Here is a 19,613-nt window from a genome sequence, read left to right as displayed (position 1 = left end):
CCTTGTGCCAGGAGCATGGTTTTGAAGTCCAGAAAGTCAGGAACATATCCTGGAGGAGAATAGAGGCAGATCTGCCTGGACTCTTCCATGAAAAGAAGGAATTTGCCAATGGTAGAAGAAAGAGACTCTTGAAGTGGAACATTCCAGGGTGAAGAGGCTGCAGAGATGGTAAACTGTTCCAGGGCAAAAGCCAATAAACTATCAAGCTGTATTTTGTTAGTGTTTCATTTAATGCTAATTGATTTTTGTGAACCACCTCTAATTCTGAAAGTTTGAGCTATCATATTTACTGGCATGTTTACCTTCATCCAAGTGTTCTCTTCCTTACAATTATGAGAAGAAAATCAAGAACAATTACGTTTCTGTACCTTTTGCTATGAGATAGCAATGGTCAGAGGCTCAGCAAGGACACTAAGAAAAATAACTTTCAAAAGTGGATAAAGCACTGGCCCTGAATTCAGGAGGACCTGAGTTCAAATCTGAACTCAGACATTTGACACTTACTAGCTATGTGACCCTGGGCAAGTCACTTAACCCTCATTGCCCCGCCAAAAAAAAAAAAAAAAAAAGTGAAAGTAAAGGTTTCAGGCAGCTAGATGGTATACTAGATAGAGCACTGGGCCTGGAGTCAGGAGATAATAGTTCAAATTCAGTTGAGACACTTGCAAGCTGTAACCCTGGGGCAAAGTCACTTAACCCTGTTCACCTCAGTTTTCTCATCTGTAAAAATGATCTGGAGAAGGAAATGGAAATCATCCTAGTATCTTTACCACGAAAAATCCCAAAGGGGATCACTAAGGAGTCACAGTCAACGATTACAACAACAACAACAAAGATTTTTAGATCCGTGGAATCAAACTCAAATAAAAATGGATCCCTGCAGGCTTCATTTTGACTTAGAAAGCCACAAATTAACATCATCTCTGTTTTATTATATTTCATTTTTTGTCAAACATTTCCAATACATTTTAATCTAGTAGGGAGGAGTGTTGGGGCCTATATTCACCCTCTCAGAGTGTTTCTTCCTAGATTCCCAATTACTTGCTACTGGCCCAGTGGGAGTTAATAATAAGATACATGATACTTTTTTGTAGAAGGTGAAGGTGATCTGCAGTTTTTACCTCCATTATCCCCATCTGTCACCCACCCAGCCCAACAGCCTTTATTTCAAGTCCTTTCTTCACATAACAGTTTGTTATTGTTTCTTATAAGAGGATGACCTAACATCGAGAGAGTAAATAAAAGACTAAAAAAATAAGATGGGGGAGCAAAAGACAGATAGTTTGTCTATCACTACTAGGGTGGGTTATTTAGATTATCCAGTTCTGATGAGTAAGGAGTTGTGGTCCAGCAGCTCCAAAGTATGTTTGCTTTCCAGGTGCAGTACAAAATCAGGGAAGAACTATGAGTCTGGGAGTGACTTTGTAAAACCCTGTGGAAGACTAGGGATAGACTGGAATATCAGAATGCTGTCTCACAGGCACTCCCACTTTCAACTCTCTTATAATGGAATACCTATGAGAACTTTATGACTTATGTGAATTTATCTATTAATTGCTTTGAGTCTTTGAATTTGTTTACATTTTCTTGAAGGGAAATTAAAGCTGTCCTCTACCCACAGTACATTTGCTTGCTTGAGAATTTTATGTGAGAGCTAAGGATGCTGTTATCAAGATTTATGGAAATTTGGGCAAAGCAGAATTGAATATTTCCAAGACAACCCAAAGAAAGTATAACTTTTGGGGGTAGTGGTGGACAGCAACTTAGTTCAGACCTGCTATGAATAAGTTCAGATCTTGGGGAGGGGCTTGCTAAAATCAAAATTATCCAATAGTGGGATGTGCCTCTTCGTAGAAATAAAAGGATCTTCTACTCCGTTTTCAAGCAAAGGATGGCTGAACAGTTAGCTATGTGATAGAGGGCATTTTTATTCACTATTGAACAACTGGGCCTCTCAGGTACCCTTATAACATTGAATTCAGTGATTGTGATGATTTACCCAAAGCTATCAAGCTAGAAAAGATAAGCATGCAAATCCTTAGGCTCCCAACATATTGTTCTTTCTCTCGAGCCTCACTGCCTCATGCAGTAAAATAACATCATATTATTTATTTTTTATTTTTTAAAATAAATCTTCCTACACACACTCACCTTTGCTAGTCTAGGACAGCCAAGATTTAAACTTTATCCTCAGGGAATCTTTAAAAATTCAGTGTGCAGTAAAGAATAGTGTTCCCAGACATCACCATATTTTACTGTATGCTAAGCACAAAAAAAAAAAATAAAGCTACACAAAGACTCTAAAAGCTCAGAGACACAATTGGTTTCTAGTCCCCTAGAGTAGATACTGACTACTCTTCCCTCCCAGGACTTACTTCCCTGAAGGCTGCTCACTGAAAAATAAGGTAGGAAGAAAGTATAGTTTCTATTAGAAAAATGTTAAAATTCTAGCTCCATAAACTAAAAACCCTTTCCTATACCAATTGTGTTAATCTCAGAAGAGAGGCATGCAGGATTAGAGACTTATATAACACCCCTTTTCCAAATAACTAAAAAAAAAATGTTTTAACCATCTTTTTAATACATTGTCGAAGGTTAGGATGGGAAACAGACTTTTATCCTTATCTTACAAACTTGATACACTAAGAGAAATAGATAGATAGAGAAATATGATAACCACATAGATGATAGATATAGATGAAAGAAAGAGAGAAAGAAAGAAAAGAAAAGGAAGAAGGAAGGAAAGAAAGGAAAGGAAAGGAAAGGAAAGGAAAGGAAAGGAAAGGAAAGGAAAGGAAAGGAAAGGAAAGGAAAGGAAAGGAAAGGAAAGGAAAGGAAAGGAAACGAAAGGAAACGAAAGGAAAGGAAAGGAAAGGAAACGAAAGGAAACGAAAGGAAACGAAAGGAAACGAAAGGAAAGGAAACGAAAGGAAACGAAAGGAAAGAAGAAAATATTTATTAAGCATTTACTATTTACATGGTATTAAGTACTGGAAATACAAATGCAAGCAAGAAATAGCCTCTGCCCTGAAGGACCTTACTTTCTCCTTAGGAAAGGTAAAGCAGAAAGGGAAGCTGGACTACGCTATCAAGGGATAGGAATTAGGGTGTGGAAGTAGCTCCTTCTAAGATGAGATGAGGTGAAAGCTTACTATCAAAACTGAGAGATGAAGTACAAGGTTTTGGCTTGGGGAAGAGAGCAGGAAATAGATATGGGAATAACAGTGGTGCTCAGGGTGGTGTGGCCTGGAGATGGTCAGAAAGACCAGAGTTTGTCAGCAGCAGAAATGAGAGATGAATCTAGATTTTCAGGCTCCTAATTAATTCTTTTGTTTTGTTTTGATTTGGTTTTGCAGGGCAATGAGGGTTAAGTGACTTGCCCGGGGTCACACAGCTAGTAAGTGTCAAGTGTCTGAGGCCAGATTTGAACTCAGGTCTTCCTAAATCCAGGGCCAGTGCTTTATCCACTGTGCCACCTAGCTGCCCCACCTAATTGATTCTCTATATAAGAAAGCATGCTTTAGAGGAAAACCACTGACTGAGATGACCACTGACCAAGCCTTTCACACAGAACTGGCATTAATAACCCTGGATTAGAAATTTCCTGAAAGTATCTTCCTTCAAGTTTCCACAAAAATTTCAAGGATAGAGATTAAATTTTGGATTAAAATTAAAATTAAATTTAAATTTAAAAGAATTAAAATCCTTTCCAATTTTCAATCAAAAAACATTTATTATGCACCTAAGTCACTATGCTAACCCAATTTATGTGAACAAAGACAAAGGAGATTTCTGTTTGTTTGTTTTTTCCCTCCCTGAATAGAATCATAAGGATTTTGTAATTTGGAGATGCTGTTCTTGTGTTTGCAAAACAAATTTTATCAGCCACTTCATTTCAATCTCTAAAGAGAACACAAGAAACCTCCAGTTTGTAAAGATAAAGAAAAAAAAAAGACTTCAGAGGAAAATGAGGTGTGTGACTCATCCTAATTGTTTCTATAGCTACTTAGATTAAGGAAGAGAGGAAAGGATTCACTTCTATTTTTACTTTTCCAAATATGGCTAAAAACAGCAAATGAGTTACCTAACACAAAGTTAAAATATCCCCTGGACGATGAACCACAAGGCTGAAAGAAGCCTCCAAAGGCCAGTTAGTCCACTCCTCAAGAGAATCCATAAATATTATTTAATGATACTGAAGGCAGAACATTTAAAAGAAGTAAATTTCAATATCCTATTAAAGTAGTTGCTATGTGTTATATTCTACAAATAGGCATATGCTGAAAGTAAGCAAATTCACATAATTATATTTGAGAAAAACAATACTTCATGCTACTTTCTCTCCCCAAACCAGAATCCCTTTAACTACTTCCATATATACAACACTGATTCTCCTGACTTGCAGTGTGGGGTCAGTATGACTTCTCTTACTTTGATCCTCTCTATAGATAATCCATTATCAAATCATGTCAATTATGAAGTGTTCTTTTGCTTTGTTTTGTCATAATGTTCTCTTCTTTATTCATACTTTCTTATTGTTTTTGATTGGATCTGATTCAGGTCAGTCCCCTGATACTTTAGGTTCAACATTAGAATAAAATGAGACCCTTGTAGGTCATTCTACAGTTAACAAAAGGAAATTTACTTAACCATAGCAGGAGAAGGAAATTTAACAATGATAGGTGGCTGAGGACCCTTTGAGTTTTTATCAATATTTTAAAGGAAAAACAGTCTAATCTGCGTGGGGGAAGGGGTTAGGTTAATTGCTTCTACAACACATGACCTGATACTGAGGCTTCATTTTACAATGTCTGTACCATAAAAGCAACTTTTTTTTTTTTTGGTGGGGCAATTAGGGTTAAGTGACTTGCTCAGGGTCACAGAACTAGTAAGTATCAAGTGTTTGATGTCGGATTTGAACTCAGGTCCTCCTGACTCCAGGGCTGGTGCTTTATCCACTGTCCCACCTAGCTGACCCCAACAGCAACCTTTTAAATAGGCTCCTTTCCAATCCAGCCATGCTAAAATATGTTGCATATTCTGATACCAGATTCATCTTTCAAAGCATCCATTTCTTCATATTATTTTGATCAATAACTCCCAGTGGATTCCCATTGTTGAAAAAAAGGGGTTTGACGACATAGGCTATACATACCAAAGATATCATTTGGACCAATTTTTAATGGCATGTGGGCTAGTTTCCTACCATTGGAAGGAGTTGGAGTACACTGCTTGTAACCACTGCATTATTTGTGATAATTACTGTGCATGACCCTTCCTGATCAATGCCACACTTATCATGATCTCTGATGTCCATCTCCCTCATCATAATCTATAAGAACAAAAACCAATTGACTATGCCACATTTTTAAAATTACCAAACTCTGGACCTATTTAGAATAAAGTACAAGTTCTTCAGCTTGCTAGTCAGAGTATTTCCCAGTCTGTTTCTCTCTTATTTATCCAATATTATCTCCCATTCCCCATTTTCATCACACCAACCACTCCATCTTCTAGATTTCCATTGAACTTGCCATGTTCATTGCAGAGTTTAAGTCTTTACTTTGGCTGTTTTTCTTGCTAATAATATTTTTTTTCTCCCACCTGAATATCTATTCCCAAACAAGCCATCTTTCAAGGTGAATTTCAAATTCCACCTACTCTCATAAGTTCCATGATATCATTGCTAGAAGTGCCAGCCCACTCAGATATTTCTCCTCTCTCATTTGAACATTTTATCAATGGACTGCATCAGCTCACCAGAATTACACTTGGGAGAATTTTGCTCTTTGGTATGATTAAATAAATCCTGGATACCTTGGTCTTCCTCCTACTCTGGATAGAGTCAATTAAAACTATGTCACTTAAAAAAAAGGACAGGTTGCTTCTGACTCATTCTTTTCTTTAGACCCTCCAGGTGGCATCATATTGCCCTGGGACTTCCTATGAGGGAAGGGGAAAGGATAGCCTTTTTCTGCTCCTGGCATCATGTCAACTACTTCCATGTGGCAACTAGAGTAGGGAAATTCAATTAGACAAGCTCAACCTTGGGCCCTCACTGCCTTTTCTGCTTTGAGCTTCCTTTCCTGAGTAGGTGGCCAAAAACTGATCTCTAGGTAAATATGCCAAACCTGGAAGGTAAGTTAGTAAGTTTGAGGGGCCCCAAAGTCCTGAGTTCATTGGTTCTATTGCTACCTCGTAGCAAGTGAAGTTTTTACACCAGAGAAGACAATCCCTGATAGGAGGAGACCAAATCCTAACTTAGCTGGCCAATTGACATTTTTATTTTGTTCTGTTTTCAATTTTTTTAATTAAAATGTTTTTCTTGATTCTGAAATTAATAAGCTCCAAATAAAGTGAGCATTTCCATATGCAAAGTAGAACAGAAAAAAGATTGTGCATAGAACTACAAATCTATATTATGTACAGCTTGCTTTTCTAAGTATATAATAAATTTAGCATGTAACTTTGAAAGCTGACCTGTTTGTCTGCATTTCCGTCTAGTCTCCTGTTTTCTTGTGTGCACCTTTTGTTATTTAAAGTAAATTGTATTTTGTAATCATTTATGAATCTATTTTCTCTCTACATTTCATTACTGGATATGAGAGAGACATCAGATGTATACATTCATGCACCCATAAACATATACATGTACACATACACACCTACACATATACACATACACATAGACATACATATACAGAGAGGTTAGTCATAGCCAGTGATATATAACTTTAATGTTAAGATAGATGTGAGATGGGGCAGCTAGATGGCGCAGTGGATAGAGCACCGGCCCTGGAGTCAGGAGTACCTGAGTTCAAATCCGGCCTCAGACACTTAACACTTACTAGCTGTGTGACCCTGGGCAAGTCACTTAACCCCAATTGCCTCACTTAAAAAAAAAAAGATATATGTGAGATATAGACATATATCTATAGATGTAGATATCACATCTATATATCTACCTATACTAAAAAATATCAACCTGTACTTATAAATATAGATGTCCTATCTAGATCTGTACTTATACTATTTTTATACCTATAGATGTGATATCTAGAGCTATAGATAGGTATATCAAACATATGATATACATAGATATATAATATATATAGATATATATAGATATCACATAAACATAGATATATCACCTATAAGTATATGTATATATGCTTATAGCTAATATATAGCTTTGTGTATTTTATTGTATAATATTTATATTATATTATCATATGCCAATTACATGATATATTATGTTTTCATATTTGTGTATATACATATACATATACACATCTTATTCTGTACCTTAAATCCATCATCTCTCTGCCATGAGGTAGGTAGCATGCTTCCTTATCAGTCCTCTGTAATCATGCATAAACTTTGCCTTAATCAACGTTCTTACACATTTCAAAGTTGTTTAACTTTACATTATTGTACAAATCACTTCAGTTCTGTTCATTTCAGTCATCAATTTATATTTTCAAAATTCTTTGTTTTTATAAAAATGATATTATACTATAAATGGTTCTCTTTCTGCTTACTCCATTCCACTCCTATATTCCATCATATTCACATATCACAATTTGTTCAGCTATTCCCTAATTGGGTATTTGGCTTCCTCATCATGGTTGACCATTGCATTGACCCGAGTTCAGTCTTTCAAAATTATTTGTTGCTACAATGTGGTTATCATAAATTGTTTTTCTGATTCTGCTTACTTTGTTCTGCATCATATCATACAAGTGCTTCCAGGTTCCTCTGAAAATATCCCCTTCACTATTTTATGTCACATAATATTTCATTAATTCACATACCATAATTTGTTCAGCCATTCCCCAAGTGATGGGCATCACTTCAGTTTCCAGATTTATTAGAATATAAATATTTTGTATATGTAGATCCTTTTCCTCTTTCTTTCATCTCTGTTGAGTATGAATACATAGTGGTATTTGCTGAATCAAAGGGTTCACATAGTTTAATAACTCTTTTGGATAAAGTTGCAAATTGCTTTCCAAAATAGCAAGATCAATTCACAGTTCCACAAATAGTGCATCAATGTGCTTGTTCTCTAGCCTGGATTTTTATGCTTGTGAATTGCCCATTCATAAGCTTAGGCCAATGGTTCTTAAACATTTTGGTCTCAGAAACCCTTTGCACTCCTAAAACTTATTGAGGACCGTTAAGAGCTTTTGTCTATATGTGTTAAATAGTTATTTGTATTGGGGGAAACTTGGTGGCACAGTGGATAAAGCACTGGCCCTAGATTTGGGAGGACCTGAGTTCAAATCTAGCCTCAGATACTTAACACTTATTAGCTGTGTGACCCTGGACAAGTCACTTAACCCTCACTACCCCACCCCAAAAAATAGTTACTGGTATTTACCATACAAGAAATAAAACATAAATGCTAAATATATGTTTATTTATTCATTTAAATTAATAATAATAAGCCCATTAGATGCTAACATAAATAATTTTGTGAAAATAACTATATTTTCCAATGCAAAATAAAATTTAGTGAGAAATATGGTATTATTCTATGTATTTTTGCAAAACTGTTATATGTCTGGTTTAATAGAAAACAGCTGGATTTTAATATCTGCTTCTGCATTAAATATGTTGTCATATATTAGTTTGGTTGAAGTATATAAAGAAAATCCAGCTTTACACAGATATGTAGTTGGAAAAGAGAGTATTTTAATAAGAAAATAACATTTAAGTATTATTATGAATATAATTTTCAGCTCATGGAACCACTGTAAGAATTTCAGGGACCCCAGGGTCCTTGAACCATACTTGGAGAACCACTGCCTTAAAATATTAATCAATTGGGGAATGGGTCTTATTCTTGTAAATCACTTCCTCATATATCTTAAAAATGAGACCATCAGAGAAACTAACATGCAACTGATCCATTTTATCATCTGTGAACTTCTTGTTTACTCATGAATTCTCCCATAAACTCGTGAATTTATCCTGAGATCTGAAAGGTAATTTCTTCCTCGTTCCTCTAAGTTGTTTGTGAGCCAGTAGAGACTGTTAAAAAAAATCTCTACGAATGAATTTATAAATAACAAGCCATTTCTGCAACATTGCATGGAAGAAAAAAATTAAAGCCTGAAATTAGGTTAGACTTTCTTTCTCCAAAGAGTAAATTTCTCAGAGAGTTTTTTAAATAAGACTATCAATTAACACCACTACAGTTTGCAGAAGAAAACCAGATAAAACAGAACATCACATACCTTGCATGACCTTGCTTTAAATAAGTAATTAAAACCAAGAAGCATTCTGAGTTTAAAATAATTCTTGAAAGACTTCTGTTGCTCTGTTAAGGCAAGGCTAACTATTTAATTCAAATAAGAACTTGAACTTTAAGGGGACAGTGCAAATGTAACAATGGTGAAATGTAACAATAGCTGGTAAAGCAGTCCCCCAAATTGCTTTTGTTCCAAGGTTTAGGTAGCCAGCTACCCAGGAAGTATAACTATTGTTTTTCAGTCATTTCAGTCATGTCTGACTTTTTGTGACCTCATTTGGGGTTATCTTGGCAAAGATACTGGAATGGTTTGCCATTTCCTTCTCCAGCTCAGTTTACAGAGGAAACTGAGGCAAACAGGGTCAAGTGACTTGTCCAGGGTCACACAGCTAGTAAGTGTCTGAAACTAGATTTTAATTCAGACCTTCCTGACTCTCGAGGCTCAGCACTCTATTCATTATGCCACCTAGCTGCACCTGTATAACCATTAGTTATAAATTAAGTTACTGAATCTTCTTTTAAATCTTTCTGTCACTGTGCTTGAGAATGCTTTGTGTTTAACATTTCTTTCATGTGCAGGGAATAAGTAACTGTCCTAAACTTGATTCATTCTATAATTCCTACTTACTCTTTTAGGAAGACCCTAGACATGAGCCAAAACCTGTGTTAAATACTTTTTCCTCAAGTATCCAGTCTAGGGGACATACAGAACTAAAAATGTGGGAAAACAGAGCCTAATCCTTCTCATCTCCCCAGGACCAAACCTAGATTTCATTCTTGGGTCTAGAGTATAGGGATCCCTTAATGGAGAAGAAAGTGTTGAGAATGCCCAATTCCTTGGGTCCAGTAAAAGGTTCTTAATGTTAGACCTAAAACATCAGTTGCTCTTATTATTATTTTAATAGCACTTAATTAAAATGACTATTTTAACATAAATGTGACAAAAACTAAATTCTGGAATTTTTACTTTTTTCTTCATTCATGCAATATCTAGCACCATACCATATCTCTATCCTCAGGTCAAATTACTTATCTTTTTTAGATATACTAATTTAATAGGGAGTGCAGCTAGATAGCGTAGTAGATAGCACTCTGGACCTGGAATCAGGAAGACTCACCTTCTTGAATTCAAATCTGGCCTCAGACACTCTTTAGCTTTACAACCCTGGACAAGTCACTTAACCCTGTTCGCCTGAGTTCCACATCTATAAAATGAGTTAGAGAAGGAAATGGCAAAACACTCCAGAATCTTTGCCAAGAAAACCCCATATGGGGTCATGAAGAGATGGACATGACTGAAAACAACTGAACAAAAATTTAATAAGTATACATCAACTAGTGTCATATATATATATATATATATATATATATATATATATATATACACCTTGTCATAGGATGCTGTTGACCCTAAGTTCACAAAAGCTGCATCAATGATTGCAAGCTTTAACAGATTCCACCAAGTCTTCTTACCAGTAAGATGGTCATCAGGAAATGAACAGTTTTGGCCACATAACTGATTATGGAGGAAGATGTCATTTCCCTTTCAGGAGGAAACTGATCACACCAATGAAATTAGTATACATGGGAAAATACCTTGACAATACATAAATAAAACATAGCAATATTACGTAGAAGAATGAACACCACACTGGACTCAAAGTCAGAAGACATGCTTTCAACTCCTACTGCTGATACTTATTAACTATGCGACAATGGGAACTTCCCTTAATCTTTTTTGTTGTTGTTGTTGCATGTCAATGAGGGTTAAGTGACTTGCCCAGGGTCACACAGCTAGTAAATATCAAGTGTCTGATGCTGGATTTGAACTTAGGTCCTCCAGAATCCAGGGCCAGTGCTTTATCCACTGTGCCACCTAGCTGCCCCTTTCCTTAATCTTTTGACTCTAATTCTGTTTGCCTCATTTTCTCATCTATAAAATGAGCTAAAGAAGGAAATGGCAAACCACTCCAGTATCTTTGCCAAGAAAACCCCAGAAATGGGCTGTGAAGAGTTGGACATGACTTCTCTGATAGCTTACTACCTAAACCCGAGAACATAAAGGAGTTTTAGGGACCACTTACTAGGCATTTTTACATTTCAACATTATTACATTTGCACTGTCCCCTCGAAGTTGATAGTAGTAAAGTTCTTATTCTTAATTAAACAGTAAGCCTCAACTTAACAGAGAAAGAGGAGTCTTTCAAAAATCAGGTATGTTAATTTAAACCCACAATGCTTCTTGGTTTTAATTATTTATTTGAAATATAGTTTATCATCAAGGTCATATAACTCATCTGTGATGGAGTGGGGAAAACTGAGCATTACATTGAGTATCTGCTATAAGAGACTAAGGAATTTACTGATTTGATATTATACTCTTGGAATGAAATACATCTTGTTCCAACAACACTATTCTGAAGACTTAAGAAAGGGAAACTATAGGCATATAGGAAAATCTTGTTCTTCAAAATGTTTCTGCTTTCTAGCTTTATTTCCCCTAGAGCCTGCTAAAATGGACATCCCTGGGTGAGCTTAGTTTGAGCTGAGATATTATCTTATTCTCAGTTGATCAGTGATTAATTTTCTGACATTTTCTATCCTGCAGAAAATCTCCAATTTTATTTACTTTTTTCTTGGATAAATGGGTTTACTCACTATTCACTATTTTTGATGGTCTTTTGTGTAACCAGCACTGGTGAGAAAGAAGAAGCTGGAGGGAATAAGCTGTGGACTACCCTCCTCCCTTAACAGTGATCAAGGATAGTGCCTCTTTGTCTTTAAACTTTGTAGCCCTAGATCAGAGATATTTGAGGGAATCAGATGGATATGATTCTAGTCTGATACCACTGCCAAATACTGGAGGAAAAGTATGCCTAGCCTTGGCAATATGAGGATTCCTTGGCCTTCCCCCCTCCTCTAGCTAACCTGATGGTAGTACACAGCCCTCTTGCTCTCTGTACAGGTGGGCCAAGTTTCACATTATATCTATCCATGCTGGACACAATCTATGTCTTCACATTTAGGCAGACCATCTTGAACATACTTATTGAACATGAACCAAAGTATCTTACAAAAACCTAGTTTTGTATTATGTACTAACATTGTGTTTCTAAATGAAAAAAAAAAATTATTATCCTTTATTAAAATGTTTTCAAGGACAGAAAACAGTACTAGGGAAAAATCAAGAAGTAAAAATAATAAGTCTGAGTCACATATTTTAATTAAGCCATAAAATAGTAAGGTTTAGGTTTTATTTAGGACAAGCTTTGAATTTTTGTGTTTTTCTTTTTAATAAAATGAACAATGTCTCTTTTCAATGTATAATGCATTTACTTAACAAGGGTTAAGTAATTCCTTGGAATACTTCAACTTTTTCTAGAATTTCTTCATACCATTTTCCCTCCTTCAATGGCTAATAAGGAAATTGTTGGGGGGGTTTTGAAATGAGATTTTTCAAGATTATTGGCCATGCTTTTTCTATTCTTTATCTAGGAATTAACCATTTGCACAAAATGTAGAATTTATTTCTGTTTTATAATAATTTCAAATATTTCATAGGATATTATTTAATATTCCACACCTAGGAAATACAAGGGGATATGTGTAGATAGATGTTTATCTATCTATTAATATAACTGCATATGCATTTATGTGTATACCATATATAACATATGTAATATTATGTTACATATTATTATATAACAATATATGATATGTATACTCTATATAACATTTATAACATATAAGATACATGTACTCTCACACATATTTTAAGATTTAATAGTTTAAAAGTACACTAAGATTCTTGTGATAACCTGTATTTACATGAAAAAAAAATAGAAATCAGAAATTAGGAAATTATAATTAGGTAGAATTGGGGAAAATGGAGAAGGAAATGGCAAATCCCTCCAAGAAAACCTCAAAAGGGGTTATGAAGAGTCAGACATGACTGAAAATAACTGAATAACAACAGAATTATAGAAATTTCTCAATTATTTGAAAATAGTTTGGTAATTAGTGTACTACATCAAAAGCAATGCAAATTTTCCACTCATTCATGCTGTGTACAGAGCATTATTGTGTGAGATCTTTGCTTTATAGAGCTTCTACTCTGGTAATGATAGTGATAATTAATGATAATTAGCAATAATAATATCTAGTACTTATTTATCATTTTAAGGTTTGCAAATCACTTCATATGTTATTTCATTTGATCCTCAGAATATTATAGATGGAAACTGAGGCTGAGAGAGATTAAATAACCTGTCTGGGGTCATACAACTGCTAACTATCTGAGGCAAGTAGCTCAAATCTTAACTCCAAATCAAGCTCTGTACTTACTATACCACCTATCTATCCTTACTCTAGAAAAGGGATAAAATAAAAGCCAGGTTAATAAAATATATGATATTTGAGAGTATTGGACTAAGAATCATAGGGCCCAGATTCAAATCTAGGTTGTGCTGCTTACCCATTTGTAAGAACCTCTCATTTTTACTTCTTTTTATTCTACTATTGTATTCTGTCCTTGAAATAATGTAATAACTTGCCAACTTTAATTCATATTTTTTTCTCTTCTTGAACTTTAACATTGCATACAAATGTGACTATTTTATTCTTTTTATCATTGGTCTCTGTAATTCATATGCTTAGCAGAGCAATCGCTGTGCCAAAGGGTATGGATATTTTAGTTGTTTTCTTAGTATAATTCCAAATTGCTTTGCAAAATGATTGGGTCAGGTTCAGGAGCCAAGATGATAATGTAGAGAAGTACTCAGCTGAGTTCTCCCAATTTCCTCTCCAAACAACTATTAAACAACTCTTCAAATTGAGTTTTGGAGAGGCAGAACCAAGAAAAAGTCAGGGTGACATAATTTTCCAGACAAATACAACTTAGGAGGTTGCTGCTGACTTTTTTTCATGACTTTCCTGCATCACTTTCATTTCTCTATTTCTTTTTCTACTTTCTCCTCTACTTCTCTTACTTTATCTTCAAAGTTCTTTTTGAGTGCCTGAGACCAATTCATATTGTTTTTTTCCTGGAAGCTTTGGATGTAGGAGCCCTGATGTTGCTATCCTTTTCTGAGGGTGCATCTCAATCTTCCTTGTCACTAAAGAAACTTTCTATGGCCTGCATCTTTCTCTGTCTGCTTACCTTGCCCATCTTTTACTTGACTTTTACCTCCTTAAAGTGGGGCATAGCTTCCAGGCTGCACTGTACCAAGCTTCAGGGGGTACAGTTTAAGGAGAGGAACATTCTGCACTTGCCTGGCCTGAGCTCTGATCTGAAAAATAACCCCAGGCCTACTTGCTCTTCAACCAGAAAATAAAATTTTTGTTTCACTGGGTTGATAGCTCCGGTGAGCCTGTGCCCCTCTCCCACCTGGGCTGGCACCACTTAAGGCTGCTTCCTGATTCCCAGCAGGGATAAAACCACCAAGTTCCACCTCAGCGCCAGCAGAGACCCCTGTAATCTCCCCCAGCCAACCACTCAGCCCCCTCACCAGACTGTGAGCTTAGTTTTAGAAGATACCAATGCTGCTGGTTCAGGGGCTCCAGAGGTCTCTTTCTCTGGTGCAGTCTACCTGGGGCTGGATCTGTGTTGGCTCCACCTCGGGATTGGGTTTCACTCCTGCCCCAGAACAGCAGACACCTCCTGCCGACCTTCTAAACCATCTTTGGCTTGAAAATCATCTCACCCAATCCTTTTGTGGGTTCTGCTGATCCAGGTATTGTCTTATAGCATTATTTCAAGGGATTTGGAGAAATTTGGGGGAGAGCTCCAAGGAATCACTGCCTGTCCAACTTAGGAGGTTGGCAAGAAAAGTCTGTCTCACTAGAGTGGTGGAGGGCTCCCTGAGCCTTAAGGAAAAATGGATATTTAATGAAATAAAGGACTTCCAAGCATTCCTATTGAAAAGATCAGCACTGAAAAGAAAATTTGACTTTCAAATACAAGACTCAAGAGAAGCATAAAAAAGGCAAACATAAGAGAATCAATAAGGTAAAACTGCTTACATTTTTATACAGGCAGATGATAATTGTAAGTCTTAAGAACTTTATCATTATAGGGTACTGTTAAGGGCTAAAATTCTAGCTAAACTGTCTAAAATATCTAATGAGTGGTTGCCAATAAATTATAAGCTTTAGCAAGAGTTAGACTTTTAAGCATTTATTAAGGAGAATAAGAATTTAGTAAAGAGAGAGAAAGGCCTAGATTCCTATCTATTAAAGGGAGAGCACATTTCTAGCTCCGCTCTCCACCAGAGTCCAAAGGCCTGAGAGTCAGAGCGAGTGCCAGTCTCTTCCTTCCTCCTCCCACTAGCCCGCATCACTTCCTGATGCCAAAGAAAAGACTCCTGGTCTTGCCCTCAAAGACCTTCGCTTCATGGGCAGAACTCTTCTACAGTAAGTCTCCAGCAGGTGGCGTCATTCCAATCGTTACAGTACCATGGCTTTAGCTGTATGGTTGGGTCTCACAAGGAACAATGTGACCTCCCATTCACCTTGTTACATAAGGGTAGGTATGTGTGCATGCACATCTTTTAGAGATACTACCACATTGTTAGTCCATCTTTGACAGTCTTAGAGACTTTTTTATCAATAGTTTCCCAGGGAAGTATAGGTAGAGTATGGGATCAAAGACAGGCAGAATGGAATATCCAAATTAGGTAAAAAGTTCTGTGCTGCACTTAAGGTGCATACAGTATGAGCTAGCCAAGCACAGGAAAATCAGACAATATTTTGACCAATCAACCTCCTGCACATGTGCCCCTATACCTCTGATTTGTCCTTACACAAAGAACGCTTTCTGCCAAGTATGCTTATAAATATCAGGGAAGATTGGGAAGGAACTAGACAAGAATTTAGATATTGTCTACTGGCCCTCCCAGATACTGACCCCCCTGTAAGTAAGTTTCCTTTAAATAAATTCTATCTCTTTAACCTTGGAGTTGCCAATGGCTTTCTTCAGTATCAATTTGTTATCTAGGGGGAATGGGGAGATATACACCTGAGCCCTAGTCTATACCCAACATTTGACATAGTGGGCAGGATATAATACCCAACAATCATTATTTGGGAAGTTAGAAGAAATATACATAGAGAAAGGGCACAGACGTGAGATGACTATGATGAGATGGTTTCAAAACAAGTAAAATTAAGGGGTGAAAAAGGGATGCACTGGAAGAAGGGGGAAGGGAAAGAAAGAACAGGGGAAATTATCTTAAATAAAAGAGTTAACACAAGGAAGAGTTTTTGCAGTGGAGAGGAAGATGGGGTGAGATGGGAGGAAATGCTTGAACCTTACTCTCATCAGAATTGGCTGAGAGAATAACATGCATACTCAGTTGATTATAGAAATCTATCTTACCCTACCAGGAAGTAGAAGGGGAAGGGGACAAGAAAAGGGGAGAGGGGCTGATAGGAGGGAGAACAGATTAAAGGAGGTAGTGGTCAAAAGCAAAACAGACTTTTGAGGAGGGACAATGTAAAAAGAGAGAGAGAAGGATAAACATGAAAAAACAGGATGAAGGGAAACAGTTAATAGTCATAACTGTGAATATGAATCGGATGAACTCAAAAAATGGAAGCAGATGGCAGAATGTATTAAAAAGTGGAATCCAGCAATATGTTGTTTACAAGAAACACACTTGAAATGGAGAGACAACACACAGAGTGAAAATAAGGGGCTAGAACAGAATTTATTATGCTTCAGCTGAAGCAAAATTTTTTTTAAAAATTAGGGAGTAGTTATCATGATCTTAGATAAAACAAAAGCAAAAGTAGACCTAATTAAAAGGGATAAGCAGATACCAAAGACAATAAAGTAATATAAAAACTAAACATATATGCACCATATGGCATAGCATACAAATTTTTACAGGAAAAGTTAAATGAGTTACAGGAGGAAACAGACAATAAAACTATACTACTGGGAGACCTCAACTTTTCCCTTTCCAAACTAGATAAATCTAACCATAAAGTAAACAAGAAAGAGGTTAAGGAGATGAGAATGGTTGGATAAATTCACAGTTCCACCAACACTGTATTTATGAGCCTTTCTTTATGGGCCATAAGTTCTCCAAATATTATTTCCACTCTTCATCATCTTTCCCTATTTATAGGATAGGAGGTGAAATTTCACACTTGTTTTGATTTGTCTCTCTTATTAGTGATTTGGCACATACTTTCATATGGTTGTTAATAGTATAAATTCCTTTTTGTTTGATTGTTTGTTTGTTTGTTTTTGCGGGGCAATGGGGGTTAAGTGACTTGCCCAGGGTCACAGAGCTAGTAAGTGTTAAGTGTCTGAGGCCGGATTTGAACTCAGGTCCTCCTGAATTCAGGGCTGGTGCTTAGCCACTATATACCTAGCTGCCCATAAATTCCTTTTGAGAAGTGTTTGCTAAAAAAAAAAAATTAAAAAAGAGAATTGTTTACTCATAGCCTTTCACCACTTATTCATTAAGCAATCATTTTCATCTTATACATTTTTGTCAGTTCCTTATATATATACCTATTATACCATAGTAAAAGATATATCCAGCTCCAGTCCCTCTCCAAACTTCAATCTAAAATTACCAGACTTATTACTCATTTACCTCTCAGAGCATATCTCAAGCTCAACATATCTAAAACTGAATTATCTTTTGCTTAAACTTTTCTTTCTGTTATTTCATTTCTTTCACCATTCCTTCCTCTTTCCTTCCTTTCTTTTAATTTGAATTTTTGTGAATTTCAGGAAGATGCAAACATTTTTTCCACTTTTCCAGGTGTCATCTTGTTGGATTTATCTTAACTACTTAATCTCCCTCACCCCACAATATCCCATCAGTGCCAATTATTGTATCCCTAACTCTATATTAATATCTCAAAACTAAATCTATTTTCTACTTACATAGCTAGCCCTCAAATCTCTTCATGGCAAGTCCTTTTGCAAAGATTTATCCAAATATTGTAATCTGATAAGTCAGCATTATGTCTCATGAGATGATTTTTGTTTGTTTTCTTTGGACAAGTAAGAAAAATATTTACTTTATCTTCTTTAAGGAAAATTTGGGGAGCAATTATTCCATTTAGGTGCAAAACTTCCTTCATGAAAATAACTGTAGCTTATATGTCAGTGTCTTTTATATAGGATGAAGAGGTAAGTAGATCTGTGAAGAACTCGAATAAAATTTTCCTAATTAATTCTTTTTTGGCATTTCAATCAACATACATTTTAATACGTGGAAGCTTATGAGCTGTATACATTTTATTTATTTTATTTATTTGTTTGCTTGTTTGGCTGGTGCAATGAGGGTTAAGTGACTTGCCTAGGTCACACAGCTAGTGTCAAGTGTCTGAGACCAAATTTGAATTTAAGTCCTCCTGAATTCAGGGTCGGTGCTTATCCACTGTGCCACCTAGCTGTCCCCAAGCTGTATAAATTTTAAAAGAAAGGGGAAAACAGTTTACAATAAGCTTGGTAAGGAAACTAAGCCAGATCATCCAGAGGGTATTTAAGTATCAAAATGAAAAGATATAACATGAAAAATATCTGACAAAATTTCTATAGGAATCTTTTCATTATCAACAATGGTTAAGCGACTGTTTTTGGAATCTCATGCAAGTCTCAGATCTGAAGATACAGAGGATAAAGAAATGAAGGTAGAGAAGAAACTGGAAAAAAAGATTGAAAAAGCAAGCAGACTAGATAAGATATACACAGAGGATCCTACTCTGGAGGCTTAACTCACCATTGTGAGTGTTAAGTATCCAAGAAAAGATGGAAAAAATGAACTGAATGTTTACTGAAAAAAAATGGCATAAGCAGTAAATACTTATCCATGTTTGCTTTATTTATGCCTCCATATATACATATGATAAAAACATATGCATGCGTTGAGGACATGCTTGATAAGAAGGGCTTAGAAGGGAACAGGTGGGCTTTTTCAGGGTGCATTCTGCAGGAGACCACTTTGCTTTCCCTGGAATGCTGGGTGAGGAAATAGAATTGGCACTGAAGAAAATAAATGTGAGATGAGCAGCTGAAGTGGAACAAGTATAGATAGACAAAGCAGTTCCATGCTGCAGACAGTGGGATTTGAAGAGTGCAATAGAGGAGCAGGTGCAGTAAGAAATAGCAGGCTGGGGCTGAACGGATGCCCACATCCAACAGCCAAGGGCTCTGCATTAGGGTTGTAACCACCCAGCATTTCCCAGCAATGCTGGAAATGAGGCAGCAGCAGCAGCAGCAGCAGCAGCAGGTATAGGACTGAAACAGTCCAAGCAGCATCTTCGACACCATTTGGACACCATGAAGTTCACTATTCATTTGTCACCTACTATTACCCCTGTTACCAACAATCTT

The 19,613-nt window shown here is 36.3% G+C and overlaps 1 protein-coding gene across 1 annotated transcript in view; it reads left to right on the top strand.

Moving 5' to 3' along the window:
- LOC122750010 (UDP-GlcNAc:betaGal beta-1,3-N-acetylglucosaminyltransferase 7-like) overlaps window positions 1-18,994 on the top strand; it is a 145,827-nt gene extending 126,833 nt beyond the window's left edge. Inside the window, exon 3 of the mRNA XM_043996650.1 lies at window positions 18,819-18,994. Within this exon, the coding sequence (XP_043852585.1) occupies window positions 18,819-18,994 (176 nt within the window). The remainder of the gene's footprint in view (window positions 1-18,818) is intronic.
- Window positions 18,995-19,613: the final 619 nt, after the last annotated feature.

This window comes from Dromiciops gliroides, chromosome 1 (genome assembly GCF_019393635.1).
Source record: "Dromiciops gliroides isolate mDroGli1 chromosome 1, mDroGli1.pri, whole genome shotgun sequence".
Lineage (NCBI taxonomy): Eukaryota > Metazoa > Chordata > Mammalia > Microbiotheria > Microbiotheriidae > Dromiciops > Dromiciops gliroides.
The sequence above is the reverse complement of the archived record's forward strand: the minus strand, read 5'-3'. Positions and strand labels throughout refer to the sequence as shown.